General features: G+C 43.4%; 1 protein-coding gene across 4 annotated transcripts in view; it reads left to right on the forward strand.

The window, feature by feature from the left end:
* The first annotated feature begins 727 nt into the window (after window positions 1-727).
* LOC121545175 (protein Smaug homolog 1) overlaps window positions 728-26,393 on the forward strand; it is a 69,164-nt gene continuing 43,498 nt past the window's right edge. For 2 of the 4 annotated variants that reach the window (XM_041855628.2, XM_041855630.2), the window contains exons 1-2: window positions 728-981; window positions 4,139-4,753. In XM_041855628.2, coding sequence (XP_041711562.1) covers window positions 4,558-4,753 — 196 coding nt within the window. In that variant the 5' untranslated portion in view covers window positions 728-981; window positions 4,139-4,557. The remainder of the gene's footprint in view (window positions 982-4,138; window positions 4,754-26,393) is intronic. The other 2 variants (XM_041855629.2, XM_041855631.2) reach the window with 2 other exon arrangements.

Raw genomic sequence — 26,393 nt, forward strand, 5'->3', positions numbered from 1 at the left:
CATCGGACAACATCTAGAATCTAAGCAGCAGTCTGGATTATGAGTCCATGTCACAATTTTTTTGTGTCACAGTGGCCTATTTTAGATACCACTTGTATCAAATTTAGATAACAAATTCTATTTCAGGAGAATGATAAATATCTTGTATGACCGAAGCATTTAATTTCCTTATTTTGCTCACTGCTACTGTAACTCGAAAACATTGTATCAGCGGCTACATTGCTATAACACGATACAATGTATCACTGTTTATTTTACTATTATTGAAACAATGTATGAAATATCTATTTTGCTTTGAATTAAACCAGACCAGACGGTGGAGCGTGAGGCCCTCTGCTGGATGGAATGCACACATCAGAGCTAAATTTACAATGAAGAACTTCATGAAAGAGGAGGCACACCTCTTTAATTGATAACATTTGTCTCTTCATACTGTATTTGTAGTAACCACTGCTAAATGATCAACTCCGACAAAGGTATCACCGTATATAGGGCTTTTATGGACCAGTTATTATTATTTAATTTGTGTACAAATGTAGGTAGAAGTATTGGACAGATAAGTGAAAGGGCCAAATTGAGGCAACTCCCGCCCTGTTTTACATTCACACACATCGTCACTCTTGTTTTGATTTTGTCCACTTTGCTATGGAAACCTTTTTTTTCTTCTAAAACTTGCAAATCCCTGTCAGTCGTCTCGGTCGCTGTTAGGTTATGTGATCTGTCCCTCACTCCATTCTCTATTTTTGTGCTTCCTTGTGCTGCCAAGCTCCTGACGTAATGCTTCATGTTAATTATTAGCATGTGGAAAGCAATGCCGAGACTCGCCTCTGGTAAAACAAGAGTAGCTTAACTGTAGGGAGAATAGTTAGTCAAGATGGCAAAACACACAGATCGGGAGTGAAGGGGCACCGCTCCCCACAATTGTGTACTTTGTTGCGCCCCGTCCTGCGACCAACACCACTGATACAACTGTGCCTAGAAGTGAGTAGCCTAACGTTTTAACCATTTTCTTTGCAACTTTTAACAAGCTTCTGGAGTATTTTTGTCGACTCTTGTTTGAGCTGCTCTCTAGTTGGCTGTCCATTAGGACACCTGCAATAGAGAAAATATGCTACTAAGTACTAACCTAAAAAACGGTGATCCAATAACTATTTTTTTCGGAGAACACAAATGTATCCAGCTGGACATTTATTTTGCAGACATTGACGCGTATAAATAAGCAGGGAAATGGTTAACGCGCGGTTCTGGATCTCAGGAGTTTATGGAAACTAGACTGAATATGTATAGAATTACAGTGTAGCATAGCTATGCATCATCCACATTTTGGGAACGTTCTAGACTCCGCGTTTGAGACTCAATTATTTAATGTAGATCCAAGTATTCCTTTTCCTCGAGACGAATCGCATCACCTCCACATTTTACAAATTATCTAGCCTATCCTCGGTGCTTATGTAGGGCTATGATTGCCCCAGTGCTGATGATGCAGTGTGGCCGTTTTTGAGACCGGTTAGTGCTGACATGGGGACTTATTTTAAGGTACGACATTGAATACGAATGCGGTATTTTCACGCGAGGTTATTTCAGTGTAGCGTCGACGTTGGCAGTCCACCGATTATACAGTCTACAGACTATTTTCGAAGCAATGTGTAGTGGAATTTTGTCATTTATGCTTCATCATATAGTACAGCACACCGATGCTTTGAACATAATATAATATAATATAATAATATGCCATTTAACATAACGCATTCATAGACGCTAACTACCTTTAGCGCCTATTGACGATAGAAGCCTATCTACTGGCCGGGGGAGTTTTGTTAAGAGCCCCGACGCTCGTTCTGAACGTTAAAACACATTACTTGCGGTAAGGTTTTGGGGAAAAAGGGACGTATCTTTCATATCAGTGAGAAATAATTTTCTAAATTCAAAAGGTTAAATTACTACACACCTTTTTATAGGGATAGTGTTCCCACAAGGCAATATCTCCATGTTAAAGCGCTTGTTTCTGGAAGACAGATACAGCCACCTGTGCTATCTAGCTTGCTCCGAACACCTGTGTGTAAAGGTGTCCACACACATGGTTTCAGTTTGCTCCTAGCAGAGCTCGGCTAGGTGAATCGAACGTCTATGCTAGTATAGGCTACTCCCTAAAGACATTCGCTTGAAAAAAAAACTGCAATATTACTGTTTGTCCCTCTTGAGCCACCATAGCAACAACATAGCCAGAAACACTTCCTCAAAGTAGTTTGACTCCATCTAAGATAAATCAAGAAATATGTAATTACTTTTGACATTTTTGCAGAGGAGGTCTTGGGGTGTTTTCACATAGTCCTTTTTAAAAGAACTGATCTCAGTCCTCTGGGGTAAAAAAAAAAAAAAAAGCTAAATAACTCCGGTCTCTTTTGTATTCACACTGCCCTTGCCTTTGAATGAGGAATCAACTTTTTTTCCAGTTCACTTCACCCATTTTGTGGTCCGAGTCCTCTTTGTATTCACATCGCTATGTTTGAAAGGAACCAATATCTTTTTCCAACATTCACTCAATGTACTCTGGGACAAGCCATTTCATCAGAATGTGTTTTTGGACAGCTAAATATACCTACTTGCATTTTGGAAGCTGATAGATTGCATTTTGTTGAAAGATTAGATGTAATAATTGTAATCAGATGATACTATTAAGATGTCAATATTATTGGTAACATAATAAATGGCAGAAGAATAACTGCAGATTAAATAATGCCGTAATTGAAAATTGTACAGAAATGTAGGCTACTGCCCCTTTAAAAGCTAGAATTGATTTAGTATGCTACAGTATGTTGTGATTCTTACTAGATATGTTGTTGTCATCCCACAATATTCAAATCCCACAATCGAATAAACAGCTTATGAAGCTCTCTTATCGATCACATATTGCAAACAAATAATCGGAACTAAAAACTCCACACATATTTTGGAATTTCTGTACGTCCTTGACAATCGCTAATCAATATCCAAAAATGGCACATGTTTTTCCCGCGAACCTGCACATCATAATTTTCTCTCTTGTGGCACCAATGTGAGGGGTTGTGGCAAAGGTGTTGCAGTAGTGTGTGTAAAAAAATTGTCTGAAAGGGACCAGGTGTGGAAAGAACCCTAATTTGAGCAATAGTAGTCTTTCGTTGAATGATAACAAACACTTAATGCTCCCCCTCCTACTAGAAGTAGTACTGTTGACCAATCACTGATGAAGGGGAGTAGACTTTGGCTACCGAACTTCGACTTGCCTCAAGAAAAAATTGTGTGCACGAACAGCCGAAGAAAAACCTGCCGAACACCGAAACTAACAAAAACATCACAAAAATGTGTCATAATATATGCACTAACTGCTTCTACTGGGAAGCATGTGACAGGCTTTAGCGTAACTGGGGAGGAAGTGTAGTTTATCAACTGGAGGCGCACACAGTGTATGGCTCTGTGCAAAACTACTACAGTTAGTGTAGCTTTTTTATTTGAAATATTATTTCTCGGCTGATATGAAAGATAAAAGGGCATATCAGCATATGTTTTGAAAACCGCTTCGCAAACGATGGTTATTTCTAAACATTTAAACACGGTGTCGGAATTGTAGTTCACACGCAGCCAACCGTGGGTGAAGCGAATCGCTGAAAACCCTACGGAGAAGGGTTTTCGAGAGCTACTTTGAACATAGCTGTCTGTAACATTAAAACATAAGGCACCGGCGCCCTTCTCTTTAGAAATACCAGTTGGGATGTTGCGCCAATTACTGACAATCATATTTTTTGGAATAGGTGGATGTGGTTGATTTTTTTCTCTCTGTGGTGAATGCCACAGGCCCGTATCTATACGGTAGAGCATAACTACTTTCAAATTAAAAGTAGGATGCATACAGGCTTTGTTGCAGTAGAGAATAGGTATCACTAATATTGTGGTTTTCAAATAACCGTCTATTTCAAGTCTGCGGAGAGCAGTGTTTGCTGAAGCAACAGGGGCACTGTCAAAAAATGTTCAGCGTTTGGTATTCACGGTCGGTAAAGACTTTACTGGATGGTTTTAGGACGCCGTAGTGTGTGTGACCGACCGACCATGTCTGTGTGTGTGTGTGACAGTGTCTCTCAACCATTTATTTCCATAATTTCAGGTCTAAGGGGGATCCCTGTGGAAAATGCCAACAAGGGTAACGCTGGTGTGACAGCGCGGAGTGCAGGAAGAAAGTTGACTCTCCCATCTGACTGTTAACCCTCATCCTTTTGCAGATGCACCTAGGAGAGCACCTTGCTCCCCTCAAGCTGAAGCTACACCTGCAATGCTAAAAGCCCGGATGATGCTATGCCACTTGAACTGAGCACAACAGCTCAAACCCTTCATGCTCAAAGTAGCTACTGCTGTCCACTCAACATCAATAACAGAGAAAGCAACCAACCAGAGAAAGCGACACAAGCTTTGACCAAAGTTGAACCACCGCAGCACCAAGACCTCCGTGAACCTAATTATCTCGTGACACCAGGGGGGTCACTCTAACTGGTTTCCCCGTTCTGCTTAGTGCATGTCCCCAAGACCATGATGTTTCGCGACCAGGTGGGCGTCCTAGGAAGCTGGTTTAAGGGATGGAATGAGTGTGAGCAGACGGTGGCTCTGCTGTCGCTGCTGAAGCGGGTGTCGCGGACCCAGGCCCGCTTCCTGCAGCTGTGTCTGGAGCACAGCCTGGCCGAGTGCACCGAGCTCCATGTGTTGGAGGGGGAGGCCAATAACCCAGGTAGGCACACACTGACACATACCATCTCCATCTTGACTGTCCATTGAAGTTGATTATTGCCAATGGCCATGCTCCGTTTAGGTTGGGGAAGGGTTAGGGCTTCTGGCACCGATGCCACTTCACACACACAAATTTGAAGGTATCGCTTATGTCATTCCCTATAACAGCCTTACGCCCTTCTACAGACAGCGAAGGGTTAACCGTGCCCATTGCACAGTCAGTGTATTGTGGCATGGCAACAATGAGGTCAAAGCATTAGCTGGCCTCGCACCATCTTTGAATAGGACACCAGATCATACACGACTCCAGTGCTCTGCTGTGGGGTTAAATCAGTTAGGGGGGGCTGGTTTGTCGCATAAGGCTGGTATGTGGCTATGGAAACAAACACCCTGGCAACCAAACTGGCTCATGAAAAATAGTGGAGCTCTGGCTGGTGTGCTGTGATGATGAGAAACAACACTGTATCTGTGTGTGTGTGTGTGTGTGTGTGTGTGTACTGATCTGATGTCTACAGCTCTATAGCTGAAACCACTTCTGTCTGTCTGCACTGCCTTAATACACATTGATGAGAAACCGTCTGTTAAGATGGATACGTTATCATTTCCCCCTACACATATGCACACACGCACAGCAACATGGGATTCCCATCAGAGTTTATAGTGGGCAGTGGCTGCCTCTCTCAGCCTCACCTTGCCTCTCTCCACTGTGTTCTCCCAGTTATACGAGGAGGTTAAAATGCAATATGGTCCCTTATTGTTCAATATAAATATGGACGTGTTACCATAGACTTCCAGTCATTGCGCTAACTCTAGTAAGCAATTAGTAACTTCCTTCAAACTGCACACAGAGGCATAGAAATGGTATCCACTAGTTGCATCTGATTCTGGGGAAGTAGATAAATTGCCTAAATCCCAAAGTATCCCCTAAAGTGGGTCACTCTCAAGCCCTAGTCAGGTGTGCATTGTCAGAGATCAATGGAGGAGGCAGAGAAGACGCAGCGAGGATGGGTTCAAATCGTCAGCGCGTGGGTGTTTAGCAATAGTTTAGCTCCATTTGGGATCATACTGCTTTAAGGAGCTTGTTTTAATAGTAGGCTGGTCCCATATCTGTTTGTGCTTTCTTGCCAACTCTTATGGTCATTGTCATGCTGAACAGATCTGGGACCAGGCTAGTAGTTGTACAGTGGTGTGGTGAACTTGACATGAATATGACTGTATGGAACTTGATGCTATGAAGTGTAGCCAATAGGCTGCTCAATGGGTAAACCCCACTACCTCTGAATATCTTCCTTCCTTGTTTCTCTTCATTACAATTTATGTTTAAATGGACTGGGTATATTTTTTCATCGCTGCTTTCACCTACTGAATTACATCCATTCAGATTAGCAGTCCTGAAGGAGGAAGAGCAAGCAAATACAAATACAGCCTAAGACTCTAGCAACACAGTTTATAGCTACTTAGCTATTTGTCTGGGTCTTGCCACGCCCGTCAGTCTCACCTGTGTCAGCCTGCGGTCGACCCTGCTTCCGTTGACTCAACAGGCTGAGTGTGACAGTCAGCAATGCCCCCAGCAACGGAACATTGTTTCAGTGTTGCTACAATGTTGTCGATGGATCGATTATGTGGCTATACATAGTCTTTCCGGAATGTTATGACTGCTGACTGTCTTTGCTCGTTGTCTACACTGATATCAAGTGTATGCCGGTTGTTTGAATCGTATCTATTATCATGTTTATTGACATCTCTTCAGACACAGAGAAGTGTGGATGGCAAGTAACATAAAAATAAATAAAAAACTCAACCTAATAAGCTAATTGGCTCTATCAGACAGATTTTAGATGTGTAAGTTCAACACTCTTTGTGGTTGTTGTCAATTTTATTGTTGTGGAAATGGAAGCCTGCGGCCCTCACAGGGTTAATTTGCAGCTGGAAGCTCCAAGTTGAGTGGAAAGGCGCAATTATTTGGAAAGTACTGTACTAATGAAAGGAATCCTCAATGACAGACTTATTTCACTGCGTGAAGAGGCTGCCTTGTTCCCCTGAACAGAGTGATGCAACTTATTTGCTGCTTGTCACAGCATCAAGTCAAAAGACTGTGTGTGACTGGGGAGAGGGGGATTTATTTTAGTCACTGGATGATGTTACATTTTCAGATTTGTCAGAGAGATTTGGGATTTTGACTAGGTTCAAGTAATTTGATTTGCTATTTTTGAGCACATATATATATAATATATAGTGCTATGAAAAAGTATTTGCCCCTTTCTAATTTTCTCTCCATTTTGCATATTTGTGATACTGAATGTTATCAGATCTTCAACCAAAACCTAATATTAGATAAAGGGAACATAAGTGAACAAATAACACAACAATTACATAGTTATTTCATAAACAAAGTTATGCAACACCCAATTCCCCTGTGTGAAAAAGTAATTGCCCCCTTACACTTAATAACTGGTTGTGCCACCTTTAGCTGCAATGACTCCAACCAAATGCTTGCTGTAGTTGTTGATCAGTCTCTCACGTCGCTGTGGAGGAATTTTGGCCCACTCTTCCATGCAGAACTGCTTTAACTCAGTGACGTGTGGGTTTTCAAGCATGAACTGCTCGTTTCAAGTCCTGCCACAGCATCTCAATTGGGATTAGGTCTGGACTTTGACTAGGCCATTCCAAAACTTCCAATTTGTTGCTTTTTAGCAATTTTCATGTAGACTTGATTGTGTGTTTTGGATCATTGTCTTGCTGCATGACCCAGCTACGCTTCAGCTTCAGCTCACAGACGGATGGTCTGACATTCTCCTGTAGAATTCTCTGATACAGAGCAGAATTCATGGTTCCTTCTATTAAGGCAAGTCGTCCAGGTCCTGAGGCAGCAAAGCACCCCCAAACCATCACACCACCACCACCATACTTGACCTTTGGTATGATGTTCTTACTGTGGAATGCAGTGTTTGGTTTTCGCTAGGCATAAATGGGACCCATCTCGTCCAAAAAGTTGACTCAAGTTTGCCAAAAAGCACCTGGATGATCATCAAGACTCTTGGAAGAACGTTCTATGGACAGATGATTCAAAAGTATAACTTTTTGGACGACATGTTTCCAGTAACCAGACCATCCGTCTGTGAGCTGAAGCTGAAGCGTAGCTGGGTCATGCAGCAAGACAATGATCCAAAACACACAATCAAGTCTACATGAAAATTGCTAAAAAGCAACAAATTGGAAGTTTTGGAATGGCCTAGTCAAAGTCCAGACCTAATCCCAATTGAGATGTTGTGCCAGGACTTGAAACGAGCAGTTCATGCTTGAAAACCCACACGTCACTGAGTTAAAGCAGTTCTGCATGGAAGAGTGGGCCAAAATTCCTCCACAGCGACGTGGGAGACTGATCAACAACTACAGGAAGCATTTGGTTGGAGTCATTGCAGCTAAAGGTGGCACAACCAGTTATTAAGTGTAAGGGGGCAATTACAGGGGAATTGGGTGTTGCATAACTTTGTTTATGAAATAAATGAAATAAATATGTAATTGTTCCCTTTATCTAATATTAGGTTTTGGTTGAAGATCTGATAACATTCAGTATCACAAATATCCAAAAGTAGAGAAAATTAGAAAGGGGGCAAATACTTTTTCATAGCACTGTATATATATTGGAGTTAATGAGTAGAGCTGATTTAAGCATTGACGTTCACTCATCTAAATGTACACATTTAATTTCAGTGCTATTTCCTCATTAGGTTTCTACATCAGAGCATTATCAGACCTACCGCTGTGCTGATCGAATCTGGAAGTTGAAGCTCAGTTCAAGTCATTTAACCTAGATCTAGTATTTTTTCTGCTTTGTAGAACAAACATGGCTATTTGGGGTATGTAACATTTCCTCCCCGATATAAAACATTTTATTTAGGCCAAACCCGAGGGGGGAGGCAATCGGATCAAGTTTGACGTGCCTGAGCATTGTTCCTGTCTAAAGAGGGGTGTTTAGGCCTCCCGAGTGGCGCAGCGGTCTAAGGCACTGCAGTGCTTGAGACGTCACTACAGATCCGGGTTCGATCCCGGGCTGTGTCACAGCTGGTCGGGACCGAGAGACCCATGAGGCGACCCACACACACACAATTGGCCCAGCGTCATCCGGGTTAGGGGAGGGTTTGGCCGGCCGGGATGTCCTTATCCCATCGCACTCTAGCGACTCCTGTGGCAGGCCGGGCGCATGCACGCTGACGCGGTCGCCAGTTGTACAGTGTTTCCACCGACACATTGGTGCGGCTGGCTTCCGGGTTAAGCGGGCAGTGCGGCTTGGCAGGGTCGTGCTTCGGAGGACGCATGGCTCTCAACCTTCGCCACTCCCGAGTTCGTAAGGGAGTTGCAGCGATGGGACAAGACTGTAACTACCAATTGGATATCACGAAATTGGTGAGAAAAAGAGGGGTGTTTACTAGAGGTCTTCAATAGAGGTCTTCACGGATCCACGTCATAAAGCCTCCGTGTGTGGCAAAATTTAGGATTTATCTAATCAATGGAAGAATTAAAATGACAGAATTAAAAGTTAAAGGAGAAGGATAGGCTACAGCGACCAAGAGCCAACAGGCAGGCTGCTACTTAATATTCTGAATGGAGTTGTTACTGTATTTGTAACTGTAGGATGAGAGTCAATGCACTGCAGCCTCAATTAGCCTAGCTAACTATCGTTAGCTAGCTTAACTAGCTTCTCCCGGTTTGATGCAGTCAAGACAGGTACTATGTAATGATAAATAACCTAACTATGGCAGCTATTAGTCTACTGTAGCGCGAGACGGCTTGGTTGGTTGCTGTCTCTAGTCTCTCCCTCCCTGCTCCCTGTGTCACTAAAATATGGTGTAATTGCAGACTGCAATTCGGGTCGTTTCTTGATGTGGGTGTTCCCTGATATCAGAAAACGGCCATTGATACCTGCCATTAGTCAAGAAAAGTGTTAGGGTTAGCTACAATGCTACAGATGTTAACAACTGTTGTCCCTGACGCGAAAGAAACGGCCACGGACCAATGGCGAGCATCAATGAGTATAACTTGACATCAAGAAGCACCTAAATCAGAAAACGCCCTTAATTGTGGTCTGCAATTACACCCTTCTCGTGTCACTCACTCACAGTACGGCCCCTCCCCCGCCTACTAGAGCGGCACCTCTCTCTACCTCCTCTCGCGCTTTATCAGCTCTGGTTAATAACGTAGCTTAAAAAGGACTTATCTGCTGCTTCCCTCACTCGGATCGTCTCAGACCGGGTCTGGAGCTAACCAGGTCTATACGGAACTATTCTAGTTGTCGTCGGGTCTGTTCGGAACGGGTCTCTATATTTACAAAATATATATTTATGCATTATTGGGTCTGGGTGAGAAAGCCCCAGGTCAATTTCGGAATGTGTCCAACTTTTTGGACCTGTAAAGACCTCTAGTGTTTACCCCCTCCCACCCCTGTCCCAGAGGTGGACTGCAGAGCAGGACAGGGTAGGGGGGTGGGGTTGGGCGAGGACAGGGGGGCTACTGTTGTTATGAATGACTGACTTCATTGGAGCGTTTTTCACTGTGGACTGACTGGTAGAGGGAATGCAGGACGGGCGGGTGGCTAACATACAGGCAGCTATGCTGTTGCACTCACCGCTCAGGCATGTGTGTGTGTTTCTCTCTCCCGTTCTATTTCTACTAACCCTCTCTCTTCCCTCTTTCATACTCAGAATCTCTCTCTTTTTCTCCATCTCCGTGTCATAATCACAGCAGACCTAGCTTTCTGATTGAAAAAGAGAGATGATTCAACACCTACACGTTCCATTATACTATTTTCCTCCACTGTCATGTCCAGCCTATTAATACGTAGGCTAATATCTGTGTCTATATGTCCAGGACTATCCACTTCAAACTGAACAGGTGCTCTGTTGGTCAGGACTAAGACGCAGTGGCACTCTCTTGTCCAGTTCCATCTAAGGGCACCATAGTGGAGGGCTGTCACATTTGAGAATCTGTCTGCAGTGCCATCTCACACATTCTCTAGTCTAGTACCGCAGGGGACAACTAGCTGGATTGGTCAAGTGTTGGTAGCGCCGCTCGCTCACTGAGAAGTGTTGGAGACGAGGATAATTCAGTGTGGCAAAGACATGATGGCATAGTCACCTCAGGGAGCTGTCATGTAGCATTAGGAGGACCTGGCAGTCAGAGCAGCCTTTGCGAGGACCACACTGTCCGTATAGTGAGGACTCTTCTGGAGCTGGTCGTGTCTGATCTTTATTTTAGCCTGGTGCTGTTTTGCCAACTCCTATGGTCATTGTGATCCCAACTAAGGGACGGTACAAACAGACCTGGCACCAGGCTGATCTCTTACCACCTTTCCCAATTGATTGGTTCACTTCAGGTTGTAGCCTATAATCATCTGCTGTTGGTCACCTCATTTCCGACGTCATACTCCCCTGCCTTCACTTGGCCTACTACCGCTGATGGAAAAAGCATGGATGGAAAACAACATTCCTTGCTGACGTCGTAAAATGGGTTCCGGTGATGGGGATATTGTCTAGGAATGTTGACATGGAACATAGTTGGGAAGTAAGCGCATGAAAGCAGGGGATTTAATAGGGCTTTCCAATGGAATAAAAAAGTACTGGTTTAGGAAATGATGATGAAGGAAAAATATTATGGGGTTATGTTAGGACATCTTCAATATCTTCTTGTATTTGAGGGTTGCCATTTTATTCTACCTGGGTCAATTTACCAGGGCAATAGTGTATTGTATAAGTCACTGCACTAGTGACCAGCATCAAATCATTGCTATTGCAAACCCCTGAAGTTCTGGTTCCCATATTGGATTTTTTCTAAAAGTCATTTTGATACAATACTGTGCCTTCAGAAATTATTCATACCCTGTGACTTATTCCACATTTGTTGTTACAGCCTGAATTCAAAAGGAATTAAATAAAAAGTGTCTCACCCATCACAATACTCCATGATGACAAAGTGAAAACATGTTATTAGAAATGTTAGCAAATGAAATATAGAAATATATCATTTACATAAGTAACTACACCCCTGAGTCAATACATGTTAGAATCACATTTGGCAGCGATTACAGCTGTGAGTATTTCTGTGTAAGTCTAAAAGCTTTGCATACCTGAATTGTACAATATTTGCACATTAGGATTTTTTTAATTCTTCAAGCTCTGTCATGTTGGTTGTTGATCATTGCTAGACGGCCATTCTCAAGTCTTGCCATAGATTTCCAAGCCAATTTAAGTCAAAACTGTAAGTAGGCCACTCGGGAACATTCAATGTTGTCTTGTTAAGCAATTCCAGTGTATATTTGGCCTTGTGTTTTAGGTTATTGCCCTGCTGAAAGGTGAATTTGTCTACCAGTGTCTGTTGGAAAGCAGACTGAACCAGGTTTTCCTCTAAGATTTTGCGTGTGCTTTGCTCTATTCCATTTATTTTTATCCAAAAACACCTCCCTTGCTGATGACAAGCATACCCATAACATGATGCAGCCACCACCATGCTTGAAAATATGAAGAGTGGTAGTCAGTGATGTGTTGTGTTGGATTTGCCCCAAACATAATGCTTTGTATAAAGTTAATTTCTTTGCCTCATCTTTTGCGGTTTTACTTTAGTGCCTTATTGCAAACAAGATTCATGATTTGGAGTATGAAAAAAATGTATGCACTCACTAACTGTAAATTGCTCTGGATAAGAGCGTCTGCTAAATGACTAAAAATGTAAAATTAATATTTGTATTCTGTACAGGCTTCCTTATGTTGATCAATCCTCAGTTTTCTGCTATCACTGCCATTACTCTGTAACTGTTTTAAAATCCCTGAGCGGTTTCCTTCCTCGCCAGCAACTGAGTTAGGAAGGACGCGTTTATCTTTGTAGTGACTGAGGGCTATTCAACGTCTACCAATAGGTGCCTTTCTTTGCGATGCATTGGAAAACCTCCCTGGTCTTTGTGGTTGAATCTGTGTTTGACCTTACAGATAATTGTATGTGTGGGGTACAGAGATGAGGCAGTCATTCAAAAATCATGTTAAACACTAGTATTGCACACAGAGTGAGCCCATGCAACTTTTTATGTGACTTGTTAAGCACATTTTCACTCCTGAACGTATTTAGGCTTGCCGTAAGAAAGGGGTTGAATACTTATTGACTCAAGACATTTCAGCTTTTAATTATTTAGTAACAATTTCTAAAAACATAATTCCACTTTGACATCATGTCGGCCATCAATTTAATCCATTTTAAATTCAGGCTGTAACAGAAGAAAATGTGAAAAACTCAAGGGGTGTGAATACTTTCGGAAGGCACTGTGATGGAGCCACATAATGTTATAGATTAGTAGAAAACATTACTATTAAGGAAAAAGTAGTAGTGGGTGAAGTGGAATTTGAAGCTGAACCTCCAACCCCAGAAACTACTACTACCACCACCCTTTCCCAGACACCCCCGTTCTACAATGACCAATACCCCAGACTTGCTCTCCCCAGCCTCAACCCTCCTCTTCACCTTCCTCCTCCTTCCAGCTGCTCTTCTGAAGAATACAAAAAATTGCACCGTCCAGTCCTGTCTAGCAGGAGAGAAAAGCGCGCTTGTCTCTCTCGTTTGGGTGTCGAACTATTTCATCGCACCCACACATGAGCAAACAGTTTATTTCTGTCCACTCGGCCCCGTGTTCTGTGAACTCCTACTGAACCTCAGGAATGGTGGGCCAGAGGACCTGCCAAACAAAATCCCCTCTAGTCTCCCTCTGAACAGTTGGAATCAAACACCACTTTTTTCCCCTTCCCAACTCTCACGGCAGCCCAAAATCTCGACTTCACTGAAAGAAAGAAACGGTGACTGAGGAAGCTCTCTTTATAGCTCTTCCGAATGACTTTTGGGAACCACGCTGCCACTAGTGCCTTCAGAAAGTATTCATACCCCTTCACTTATTCCACATTTTGTGGTTACAGCCTGAATTCTCACCCATCTACACATAATACCTCACAATGACGAAGTGAAACATGTTTTTAGAAATGTTCAAATTTGTTGAAAATAAAATACAGACACTGTATCTCATTTACATAAGTATACACACCCCTTTGCTATGACACTGTCAACTCGGGTGCATCCAATTTCCTTGGATCATGATTGATGTCACTACAACTTGATTGGAGTCCACCTGTAGCCAATTCAATTGTTTGGACATTTAGAAAGAAACACACCTGTCTATATAAGGTCCCTCAGTTGACAGTGCATGTCAGAGCAGAAACTATACCATGAAGTCCAAGGAACTGTCCGTAGATCTCCGAGATGTAATTGTGATGAGGCATATATCTGGAAAGGGTATAAAACAATTTCTAGAATGTTGAAAGTTTCCAAGAGCACAGTGGAAAATTGAAAAAATATGGAACTACCCAGACTCTGCCTAGAACTGGCCGTCCGACCAAACTGAGCAACCGGACAAGAAGGACCTTGGTCAGGGAGGTGACCAAGAACTGACAGAACTACAGAGTTCCTTGGCTGAGATGGGAGAACACATGACAGCAAAAAGGCACGTGAAAGACTGAGATCATAAGGCAAAAGATGATGTGGTCTGATGAGACAAAAATGTAACTCTTTAGCCTGAATGCAAAGTGCTATGTCTGAATCCCATTGAAATCTGTGGAAAGACCTGAAGAATGGGAGAAAATCCCGAAATGAAGATGTGCAAAGCTGATACAGACATACCCAAGACGACTCAAAGCTGTAATCGCAGCCGAAGATACCTGACTCAGGTGTGAATACTTACAGTACCAGTCAAAAGTTTGGACACACCTACTCATTCCAGGGTTTTTCTTATTTTAAAAAAAAAAAATTCTACATTGTAGAATAATAGTGAAGACATTAAAACTATTAAACAAATCAAAATATATTTTTCAAAGTAGCCAACCTTTGCCTTGACAGCTATGCACACTCTTGGCGTTCTCTCAACTAGCTTCATGAGGTAGTCACCTGGAATGCATTTCAATTAACCGGTGTGCCTTGTTAATTTGTGGAATTTCTTTCCTTCTTAATGCGTTTGAGCCAATCAGTTGTGTTGTGACAAGGTAGGGGTGGTATACAGATGATAGCCCTATTTGGTAAAAGACCAAGTCCATATTATGGCAAGAACATATCAACTAAGCAAAGAGAAACGACAGTCCATTACTTTAAGACATGAAGGTCAGTCAATACTCAATAATTCAACAACTTTGAAAAGTTCTTCAAGTGCAATCTGAAAAACCATCAAACGCTATGAAAGAACTGGCTCTCATGAGGACGGCCACAGGAAAGGAAGACCCAGAGTTACATCTGCTGCAGAGGATAAGTTCATTAGAGTTAATTGCACCTCAGATTGCAGCCCAAATAAATGCTTCAAAGAGTTCAAGTAACAGACACATCTCAACATCAACTGTTCAGAGGAGACTGCGTGAATCAGGCCTTCATGGTCGAATTGCTGCAAAGAAACCACTACTAAAGGACACCAATAAGAAGAAGAGACTTGCTTGGGCCAAGAAACACGTGCAATGGATATTAGACCGGTGGAAATGTGTCCTTTGGTCTGATTAGTCCAAATTTGAGATTTTTGGTTCCAACCACCGTGTCTTTGTGAAACGCAGAGTAGGTGAACGGATGATCTCCGTATGTGTATTTCCCAACGTAAAGCATGGAGGAGGAGGTGTGATGGTGTGGGGGTGCTTTGCTAGTGACACTGTCTGTGATTTATTTAGAATTCAAGGCACACTTAACCAGCATGGCTACCACAGCATTCTGCAGCGATACACCATCCCATCTGGTTTGCGCTTAGTGGGACTATCATTTGTTTTTCAACAGGACAATGACCCAACACACCTCCGCTGTGTAAGGGCTATTTTACCAAGAAGGAGAGTGGAGTGCTGCATCAGATGATCTGGCCTCCATAGTCCCCCGACCTCAATCTAATTGAGATGGTTTGGGATGAGTCAGACCGCAGAGTGAAGGAAAAGCAGCCAACAAGTGCTCAGCATATGTGGGAACTCCTTCAACACTGTTGGAAAAGCATTCCAGGTGAAGCTGGTTGAGAGAATGCCAAGATTGTGCAAAGCTGTCATGAAGGCAAAGGGTGGCTACTTTTTTAGGAATCTAAAATCTAAAATATATTTTATTTGTTTAACAATTTTTTTTGCTTACTACATGATTCCATATGTGCTATTTCATAGTTTTGATGTCTTCACTTTTATTCTACAATATAGAAAAATAGTAAAAATAAAGAAAAACCCTTGAATGAGTAGGTGTGTCCAAACTTTTGGCTGGTACTGTATGTAAATTATATATTTCTGTATTTCATTTTCAATACTTTTGCTAAAATTTCTAAAAACATGCTTTCACTGTCATTATGGGGTATTGTGTGTAGATGAGAAATATAATCCATTTTCTGTTCAGGCTGTAACACAACCAAATGTGGAATTAGTCGAGGGGTATGAGTACTTTCTGAAGTTACTGTAGTGTGAGTCGAGCCTGAATGAAAGTACTGACATTATTTTTTTGACCTGGAGACATTTTTGTAAAAAAAAATTGATTTGGATTAATCTGCTTGAGGAATAGGTTTACACATTGATCAATATTTTGTCTGTGGTCATATGACTCATTCAGTTCTTGATTCCAACTTGTGGTAAAATGGTCCGTTTCTAGATTAAGAGTTCGATCCACGCACGGCCGAGTCATTACCAAAGACTAAGAATTGGACCTGATGCGTCTCTGCTTGGCACTCAGCTTTAAGGAGATTAAGGGTAAGGTCCTGCGATAGTCTAGAAGTCCTGTCCAGGGGGTGTGCTTGTACCTCAAGCTGCCTCACGCTACAGAAACAGGAGATCTGCTCCTATGAGCCGATACTGCTCGCACAAGCCACGGCTCGTGCAAGGCTAGTTCTTGATTCCGGCATTGTCTGCCCTGTAGGGTTTTATTGCATGGTTTATGCAGCCAAATGTTATTCCAAGTGAAGCAGTGCTCAGTGCTGTGGACTAATTTGATGAGTTACCAGTGGACAGGTATGGATTTCGGAAGACTCATTTGTATTGAGTGGTGTGTTAAGATATTGTAGACCATCTGCTGCCAAATGGAGCTATGTGATCTCCCTCCCCGTAGATTTGATTTTGCTCGGCCCAAACCCGTTGAAATTAAACCGCGATCTGCTGGCACACAGCTTCTAGGTTGAGACCAACGGAACAACGGAAGGGGTGCCCCACCAAAGCAACGATGGCTGAAACTTTGCTCCTACCGGTCGCTCTTACCATGTTTAGCAGCTGTGTGGTTTAGACCGAAGGTGTGAACGGATGCTCCATCACCACTTGGTGTCCGAGACTGCGGCATGTAATATCGTTCAGGCTCCACCCTCTGTCCGGACAGGTGAAACACATTGGCAACACCTATTGATGAATAAGCAGCAGACTCTGACCACAGAGCATTTGATGTTTCCCTATATAGCCCTGCCTTCCTCCTGAGGCAGCCGGACATTCTTGGTGGCATTAAACAGTGTGTTTCATTGTATACAGAAGCTGGGCAAGGTTTGGGCGCCATCCAGAACCCAACTAACTGTGTGCACTCACTGCAAGCACTGCTGAGACATCAAGAAGACAAGCTGGGAACACAGAGCACCAAGCATGGGGTTGGCCTGGGACAGGACTGCCTGGCCATTATATGCTGATGTAACAGCCTTATGTAGCAGACTGTATGTGATGGAGACAATAGAGCCATTGATGTACGTTAGAGCTATTGATGTACAGAGTTGGGCAAACTGGGTTTGAGAACTATTTTATTGGAGGCTTTAGCACTTGGAAAGACGTGCTTAATGGTCACAGCAGTCGACCACACACACACAATCTGTCTCTGACTGCATCCCTTCCAGTCATGTCCTTCTCCCCTCACTGAATTAAGGTGTCAGCCTCCATATTCCCTGGCTGACTCTTCCTGACAGCCAGCTGATTGGCCGACACAGTGCCACTGTTGTGGTGAGCCTGGATGACATCAGCAGGCGAGTCCAAGCCCATGGCAACGGTTGCTCGTGAGATCGGCACAAGAAGGGACTTCATTGTTACCTCTGTAAAAATGTGTAGCATTGGGGGAAACGGTTGCGGGGGGGTTCCTCTCCGCCTTGTTCTGGAGCTCTGGGGTGTCCCCCCTCCCCACGTAGAACTTGTAAGTCGAAGGACTAAGAAGATCAGTTCTGGGGACTTTTTAAAAGGACATACTACTCCAAAATGAATGAAAATACAATTATGCTGACACCATCAAAAATATTATTTCCACCTCCAGAAATTAGCCCAATAGCATATTGGTAAAAAAATATTTGTTAACGTTTTTACATATTGGACCATGCTTATAGCCTATGCATGGACCATATTATCAGGTATGCAATAATCGTTATCACCTGTAGCCCAACTGATACAGCATAAATAAACAGGCTGAAGCATGGGGTCGCCTATCTGCATTGACCCTATTGGGCTAATCATTAGCTAGATCCAAAATGTGATCTTTTAACTAGTTAGCATCCTATTGATGAATTTTATGTCCCAAGAAATTACTTGAATATAATCTAGGCCAACCTGTTAGGGTAACTTGAGGTAACCCGCCACCCGGGGTAATACCTGCCTGTACTTCTCCCCCCCCCCCCCAAAACGCTTTCCCTGGTTGCCACTATTCTTGCTCAACTAAAAATGGCATTTGACTACAATTACCCTACAATTCACCCGTTACATTTAGCCCCACTCTTCCCTTATGCACTCACAGCTTATTGAAGAGCAGTAATGTGTTTAACCATGCTGCCGCTAAAAACTCTGGGTTTAAAATGGTGCAGTTCACGCATATTTAGGAGTTGAGAAATGAATAAAGTAGGAATGGAATGCTGCATCCCCCTCTTTAACAAAGACCATTCAAACTGCTGTTTCCCCCGCGGTCGCAAGGATTGTTGGCATTGACTGCTTATCAGAATGCATTTTCCCTCCCTATGTTAATCTTACCTTGAATGCGCCTCGAAATGAATATTTATCTTGCATAGAACACTATTCTACTATGGGGTTGTCTCAGTTTTCTATTCATTACTCATTTTGTTTGCAGAGGAAAAGTAAATGTGGACTGTTCTAGCATCTTCAAAATACGCCTCGGCAGAAATATTTTCTTATGTTCCATATTTTTTTGCAGTGGCGGCAATGACGCAGCTAAATGACTGCAGCGGAAACACTGGGGGACTTTGACTCTGGTGGGTTGGGATTGACCTCACTCCTCCAGTCTCTCGAAGGACCAGTGTTAGGGTCTTAGAGGTGTGTGTGTCAGAGAGAGAGAGTTATGCTGAAAGGTGACGCGTGTTAAGGTCTACCTGATTGTCAAGTGACTAGTCTGTTTGCAGTGTTCAATCACTTTTTAAAAAGTACCCTTTTGCTGTGTTAATGTATTCTCAACGGCCACTAGTACTGCTGCAAGATCAAACGCTCTTTACAAACTATCTGCAACTAGGTTGTATATTTTACCTTTGCCAAATATGACTGTCTTGTGAATGACAAGCACCTAATTGAACTTATTCGCATTTCGTTATGCTAATATTTATCTTGCCAAATAGAATTGTCTTGTCAAGGATGAGCAGCACTTGCTAATACTACTATCGGTTATGTAGTTATAGTAGCCTATGACTGTGCAATGAATCTACGAGGTCTATAGTTTCTGGTTGGAGACTGAGGGGAAAGAGGGCAGACTTGTGTGTTGTGTGTGTATAGAGTTGTTTTTTCTCAATGGGCCACTGAGTGCTGCCGTCATGTGGCCTCAGCCGGATGCTTCCTTTGTCGTCACACACACTCGCCACTCTACCGTGCCCGCTCAAGAACTCTACTGGGAGCACTTCCCACCTAACCCACCCCTGACACACACACACACACACAACCTTCCTTCCCCACATGTTCTGAGAGGCTTTCATGCAACTAGCAACCTTAAAGTTAGAGAATCCACCTTGTTTCTTTGAGGTTGCTTTTTTTATTTTTCTGTTATAGCCAACAATGTACTTGTTTAATATTTAAAAAAATAGTCAGGTAGTGGTACTGTACCCAGGCTATGACAATGGTACCAGACTGACCAATGAACGGTCTTATCTTTGACTGGTCCTTTGTCCACAGTGAACAGTGAATGGCCATATTGTACTGTAGATTTGTCCCATGCTCAGGCTGGTTCCTGGGTTCACATCATGGTCTCAGGTCTGTGCAGTGTGCAGGAACTCTCATAACCTCACATTCCTGCTGGAATCTGTACAGAGTAAACTCTATTAGACACACACATAGCAACACGAATGCAGTTCAACCGATTTTGGTCACTGCAGCGTTCAAGATGAGCTGTTACTGCGCGCTCACCATTGCTCTGTGCTTTACACACTTCTCTAGAGGGACCCTCTTTGTCTCACTGTATGTTTGTGTGTGGTTGGTCTGATATGTGTCACTCTACAGTTCTATACAGACATTCACAGGTTCACCTCTGCTCTGTGTGAGCCCACTGCACCGTGCTTGTGAAATACCGGTTCCACTATTATTACAGTATTATACTACTACACTATACAGTACATTGCTGTGCGTAATAAAGCCTTGCCATGCAACTGATGTCTTGATGGCTCACCATAGTCCCCGTGCCCAAGGACTCTAAGATAACCTGCCTAAATGACTACCGACCCGTAGCACTGACGTCTGTAGCCATGAAGTGCTTTGAAAGGCTGGTCATGGCTCACATCAACAGCATTATCCCAGAAACCCTAGACCCACTCCAATTTGCATACCGCCCCAACAGATCCACAGATGATGCAATCTCTATTGCACTCCACACTGCCCTTTCCCACCTGGACAAGAGGAACACCTACGTGAGAATGCTATTCATTGACTACAGCTCAGCATTCAACACCATAGTGCCCTCTAAGCTCATCACTAAGCTAAGGATCCTGGGACTAAACACCTCCCTCTGCAACTGGATCCTGGACTTCCTGTCGTGCCGCCCCCAGGTGGTAAGGGTAGGTAACAACACATCTGCCACACTGATCCTCAACACGGGGGCCCCTCAGGGGTGCGTGCTCAGTCCCCTCCTGTACTCTCTGTTCACCCATGACTGCATGGCCAGGCACGACTCCAACACCATCATTAAGTTTGCCGACGACACAACAGTGGTAGGCCTGATCACCGACAACGATGAGACAGCCTATAGGGAGGAGGGCAGAGATCTGGCCGTGTGGTGCCAGGACAACAACCTCTCCCTCAACGTGACCAAGACAAAGGAGATGATTGTGGACTACAGGGAAAAAAAGAGGACTGAGCACGCCCCCATTCTCATCGACGGGGCTGTTGTGGAACAGGTTGAGAGCTTCAAGTTCCTTGGTGTCCACATCACCAATGAACTATCATGGTCCAAACACACCAAGACAGTCGTGAAGAGGGCACGACAAAGCCTATTCCCCCTCAGGAGACTGAAAAGATTTGGCATGGGTCCTCAGATCCTCAAAAAATTATTCAGCTGCACCATCGAGAGCATCCTGACTGGTTGCATCACCGCCTGGTATGGCAACTGCTTGGCCTCCGACCGCAAGGCACTACAGAGGGTAGTGCGTACGGCCCAGTACATCACTGGGGCAAAGCTTCCTACCATCCAGGACCTCTATACCAGGCGGTGTCAGAGGAAGGCCCTCAAAATTGTCAAAGACTCCAGCCACCCTAGTCATAGACTGTTCTCTCTGCTACCGCACGGCAAGCGGTACCGGAGTGCCAAGTCTAGGTCCAAAAGACTTCTCAACAGCTTCTACCCCCAAGCCATAAGACTCCTGAACAGCTAATCATGGCTACCGGGACTATTTGCACTGCCCCCCCACCCCATCCTTTTTACGCTGCTGCTACTCTGTTAAGTATTTATGCATAGTCACTTTAACTCTACCCACATGTACATATTACCTCAACTACCTCAACTAGCCGGTGCCCCCGCACATTGACTCTGCACGGCAGTACCCCCCTGTATATATAGCCTCCCTACTGTCACTTTATTTTACTTCTGCTCTTTTTTTCTCAACACTTTTTTTTGTTGTTGTTTTATTTTTACTTTTTATTTTTTATAAATGCACTGTTGGTTAAGGGCTGTAAGTAAGCATTTCACTGTAATGTCTGCACCTGTTGTATTCGGCGCATGTGACCAATAAAATTTGATTTGATTTGACTGGGTAATTTTGGGGGTCCTATTCCTTTTTGCTTATGGTTGACCCATCCTGGTAATGCCACATTAGCCAGCCCTTGAGAGGGCACATCTGTGGGAAAACAATGTGCTTGCGCGCACACACACACATCGACCTGCGTGGTTATCTTACCTCAGCGGAAGTATCCAACTACTTTGTCTCCTTTTTTCTCTCTCCCTCTCTGTTCTCAGCAGGTACGGAAATCAAGCTTTCTTCCAGAGAGGAAAATAATTATAATTCCTCTCCAAATGAGTGAGAAAGGGGGCTAGTCACGGTAGAGAGTGGGGGTTGAATGGGTCCCAGTCATTTCCTTAAATAGAGCTCTGAGGCTTCTCCAATCGGGCTGGACTTGAGGCTCGCATTCCGGGCATAGCTAGGACTGCGACATTCTGAGCCACACAATGAAATAGTCCGCCACAGCAGCAGTTTCCAACAGGTAGACTAGAATTGCAGTCACTGAGTGAGGCCGGCTCCCCCTGTTCTCATTGCTTTTACAGCCACCTTTCAGACTTGTCTGGTTAATATGGCTCAGCTATAGACCCTCCTCATTGCCAGGGGTGATGGGAGAGCAGAGGAGGGTATGTGTTGACTTGGGTTTCCATTGAGATGGTAAGGATATCAATGGTAAGGATATCAATGAACGACTCAATTACTTCTAGAAATTGACTTGATGTCATTAGGAAGGGAATGGTTACTTTGTGCTTTATTGGCACAATACTTGACTCATACAATGTCTGGTGAAAGCAGCTTGGTTTGCTATAAGGCTATCAATGAAATTATTTTTAATACACCTCTATACAAGTTTCGGTAGTGACACGTGCATATCGTCGTGTGCGTTGTCACTCTCTGGAAAAGCACTCTAGTCAGAAATGTGAAAGAGGAAAGGAATATAGCACACTTATGTACTGGGATACTACTTTTAGGTAGCAGTGATGCGTTTCCTTTTCCTCTTCCTCGTGGAAGAGGAAATGGAGCGTCCTGAAAGCATTGCAGCTCATCATCACCGCCTCAACAACAGGAGACCACACAGACAGAGGACGCCGGCCTGCTGGATCTGGGGCTACTGACAGAAGCAGGTGTTTCCCATTTTGTTGTCCTTCCAGCTGAGCTCAATAGATAGTTAGCCCTGCGCGGCTATGCTACTATTTCCAATGCCCGGAACAGGATTAGAGGTCATAAATATAAATGGAACTTCAAGGAGGGAAACACACATACACGCACTTGCAGATAGGAGTTAAGTTGGCCATTGTACTGTCAGTGTTTGTCTATGGAAATTGCATGGCTGTGTGCTCGATTTTATACACCTGTCAGCAATGCGTGTGGCTGAAATAGCCGAATCCACTAATTTGAAGGGGTGTCCACATACTTTTGTTCATGTAGTGTATATTCATGTCACCAAATAATTGATTAAAACACACTTTTGGAATGAAGGTCTACAGTAGCCTGAACAGCACTCTGTAGGGTAGCACCATGGTGTAGCCGGAGGACAGCTAGTTTTCGTCCTCCTCTGGGTACAAAACCTAGGAGGCTTGTGGTTCTCACCCCCTTCCATAGACTTACACCGTAATTATAACAACTTCCGGAGGACGTCCTCAACCTATCAGAGCTGTTGCAGCATGAACTGACGTTGTCCACCCAATCAAAGGATCAGATAATTAATCTAGTATAAGATAGAACTAGCTAGCGCTGCAGTGCATAAACTGTTGTCAGTAGTTACATTTCTTCTTGTTCTTCTTGTTCTTCTTGTTCTTCTTCTTGTTCTTCTTGTTCTTCTTCTTGTTCTTGTTCTTGTTCTTGTTCTTGTCTTCTTCTTGTTCTTCTTCTTGTTCTTCTTCTTCTTGTTCTTCTTCTTCTTGTTCTTCTTCTTCTTGTTCTTCTTCTTCTTGTTCTTCTTCTTCTTGTTCTTCTTGTTCTTCTTGTTCTTCTTGTTGTTCTTCTTGTTCTTCTTGTTGTTCTTCTTGTTCTTCTTGTTCTTGTTCTTCTTGTTCTTCTTGTTCTTGTTCTTCTTGTTGTTCTTGTTGTTCTTGTTCTTGTTGTTCTTGTTCTTGTTGTTCTTGTTCTTCTTGTTCTTGTTCTTGTTGTTCTTGTTCTTGTTCTTGTTCTTCTTGTTCTTGTTCTTGTTCTTCTTGTTCTTCTTGTTCTTCTTGTTCTTCTTGTTCTTCTTGTTCTTCTTGTTCTTTGTTCTTGTTCTTCTTGTTCTTTGTTCTTCTTGTTCTTGTTCTTGTTCTTGTTCTTGTTCTTGTTCTTGTTCTTGTTCTTGTTCTTGTTCTTCTTCTTCTTCTTCGCTAGTTTAGCATACTCAAACAGAGAAGGATGCTATATTAGCTTCCGACAGGTGCATGATAATGGTCCATTCTAAATCAAAACTAATTGCACACACATATTATTTAGTATATGTAAAGACAATATTAAATTGAGAATAGCCTGATGGGTGAGAATATTATCCCTTGTGAATGACGCCCAATGTGTGCAGTCGAAGGCAAGAAACAGCGCATGCATTTATTTTTTTTACTTTTTCAAATCATAGTCAAATGCCTCATGTAGCCTAGCTCAAAGGCCTTTATGTGTTGATAAGGTTTGTATCACAACTAAAGTGGCCAAATAACTCCAAACGTAGCCTATAGGCCCAAGACCCCTGGAACACGGTTAAAGAGCCCATAGCCTACAGAGCCTCGTGAAACGTGTTCTTATAAGCCCAGTGATTGCGCAATCGCATGTAAAAACAGAGTTTTGACTGGCCGCTATTTAAAAGAGGATCGCAGCATTCTCGTGCTGCTATATTTATTGCTCAGTAATTTAAATTAAACACATGAATCCACTTTACAAACGGTGTAGCCTACCGGGCATATTAAAAACATAACTGCATGTAGGCCTAATCTCTTTTTTTTTTTTTTTTTTTTGGAACATTCTAAATATATACAAATTCCACACATACAGTATATTAGTAGGCTATATGTAAAGACCAGATTAAATTGAGAATAGTCTGATGGCTGAGAATATTATCAAGTGCTTGTCAAATTGTGAATGAGAGACTGATGAAGCTTGTGCAGTAGAATGCTTGCCTTTCATGCAACCTTTTTCAAATCATCCTTAGAGTCGCACCATGCAGCCTTTAGAATGTATTAGAAATCAAAACATAACTAAAATTGCATAAATAACTCTAAATTAAGCATAAAGGAGGACCTGTTTCTTTGTTAACCGCTCAACACAGAATAGCCGCATGTGCGCACTCCTTCGGAAGTCGTTTGGGGAAAATATCCTTTCTATTTTATTCAGCTATGTTCAATTGTATTGTTCTTACTATAAAATAGTACGAACAATGGTCTCTCTCTCTTTCTTCCTCTCCTTTCTCACAATCCTGTCTCAATCTCTTCCTCTATTTCACATATTGTCTCACTCTCACACTCTCTCCCCCTCTTTCACCTTCCCTCTCCTCTCTGTGTGAGCTCTAGACAGGGTCCTGTCTGTCTACTCATTACCACTGTGTCAGTGGGTCAGTCAGGGACTGAAGCCTTCAGATTAGCCTAGCAGGGATCCGGGTCACTAAAGTACAGTTCCTCCTGCCTGCCTGGCTCTTTAGAAGTGTTGAAGGCCAGGGCTTTACGTCTTCTCTCTCTCTCTCTGTTCTATTCCCTTTCTCTTCCTCTCTTTTTTTCGCTCACTTTTTTTTATTGATTTGTCGTTCACTCTTTCTAGTTTCTACCATTTGTCTTTCCATCCCTCCTGCTCTGTCTTGTTCTCTCTCTCTCCTGCCCTTTTTAACCTCTTTCATTGTTCAGTGTTTTTTTTGCCCTCTTCACTCACTCACTCACTCACTCACACATTCTCCCACCCCACCCCCTCCTACCTCACCTTTCACCCGGATCCGAGGCGTTGCGAGGCTCTTGGTTTTGGGCTGCGGCCTGTTGGTGCCTGTCTGCCTGTCGACACAGCCCTGCGGCGTACCGTCACCGCTTGTGGAGAGGGTGGGCCAGGCGGGAGGCCTATGATGAGCTCACTCCTACACACACAGAGACACATGCACACACAAACACTAGCAGGCATGCATGTATACATACACAAAAGTACTCACACACATTCTCACTCACTGTCTCTCCCTGCCTCCCTCCCTCAACCCTGGGCTTTCTTAGGAGGAACCTCGCATACCCCAAGTTAGCGTGTCGGCTCAGCATACTTTCGGGAAGCCAGCCCTGCCTGCTGCTGTACATAGGAACTGAGTCAGCCCAGCCCAGTCCATTTGCATTGGCGTGTCCCTCTTGCTCTCTCTCTCTCTCTCTCTCTCTCTCTCTCTCTCTCTCTCTCTCTCTCTCTCTCTCTCTCTCTCTCTCTCTCTCTCTCTCTCTCTCTCTCTCTCTCTCTCTCTGCACTTCTGTCTTTTGAACTGACCTATCAGGGGCTCACAGCTGGATGGTAGCTGAACTGAATA

This window comes from Coregonus clupeaformis, chromosome 29 (assembly GCF_020615455.1).
Source record: "Coregonus clupeaformis isolate EN_2021a chromosome 29, ASM2061545v1, whole genome shotgun sequence".
NCBI classification, from domain to species: Eukaryota; Metazoa; Chordata; class Actinopteri; order Salmoniformes; family Salmonidae; genus Coregonus; species Coregonus clupeaformis.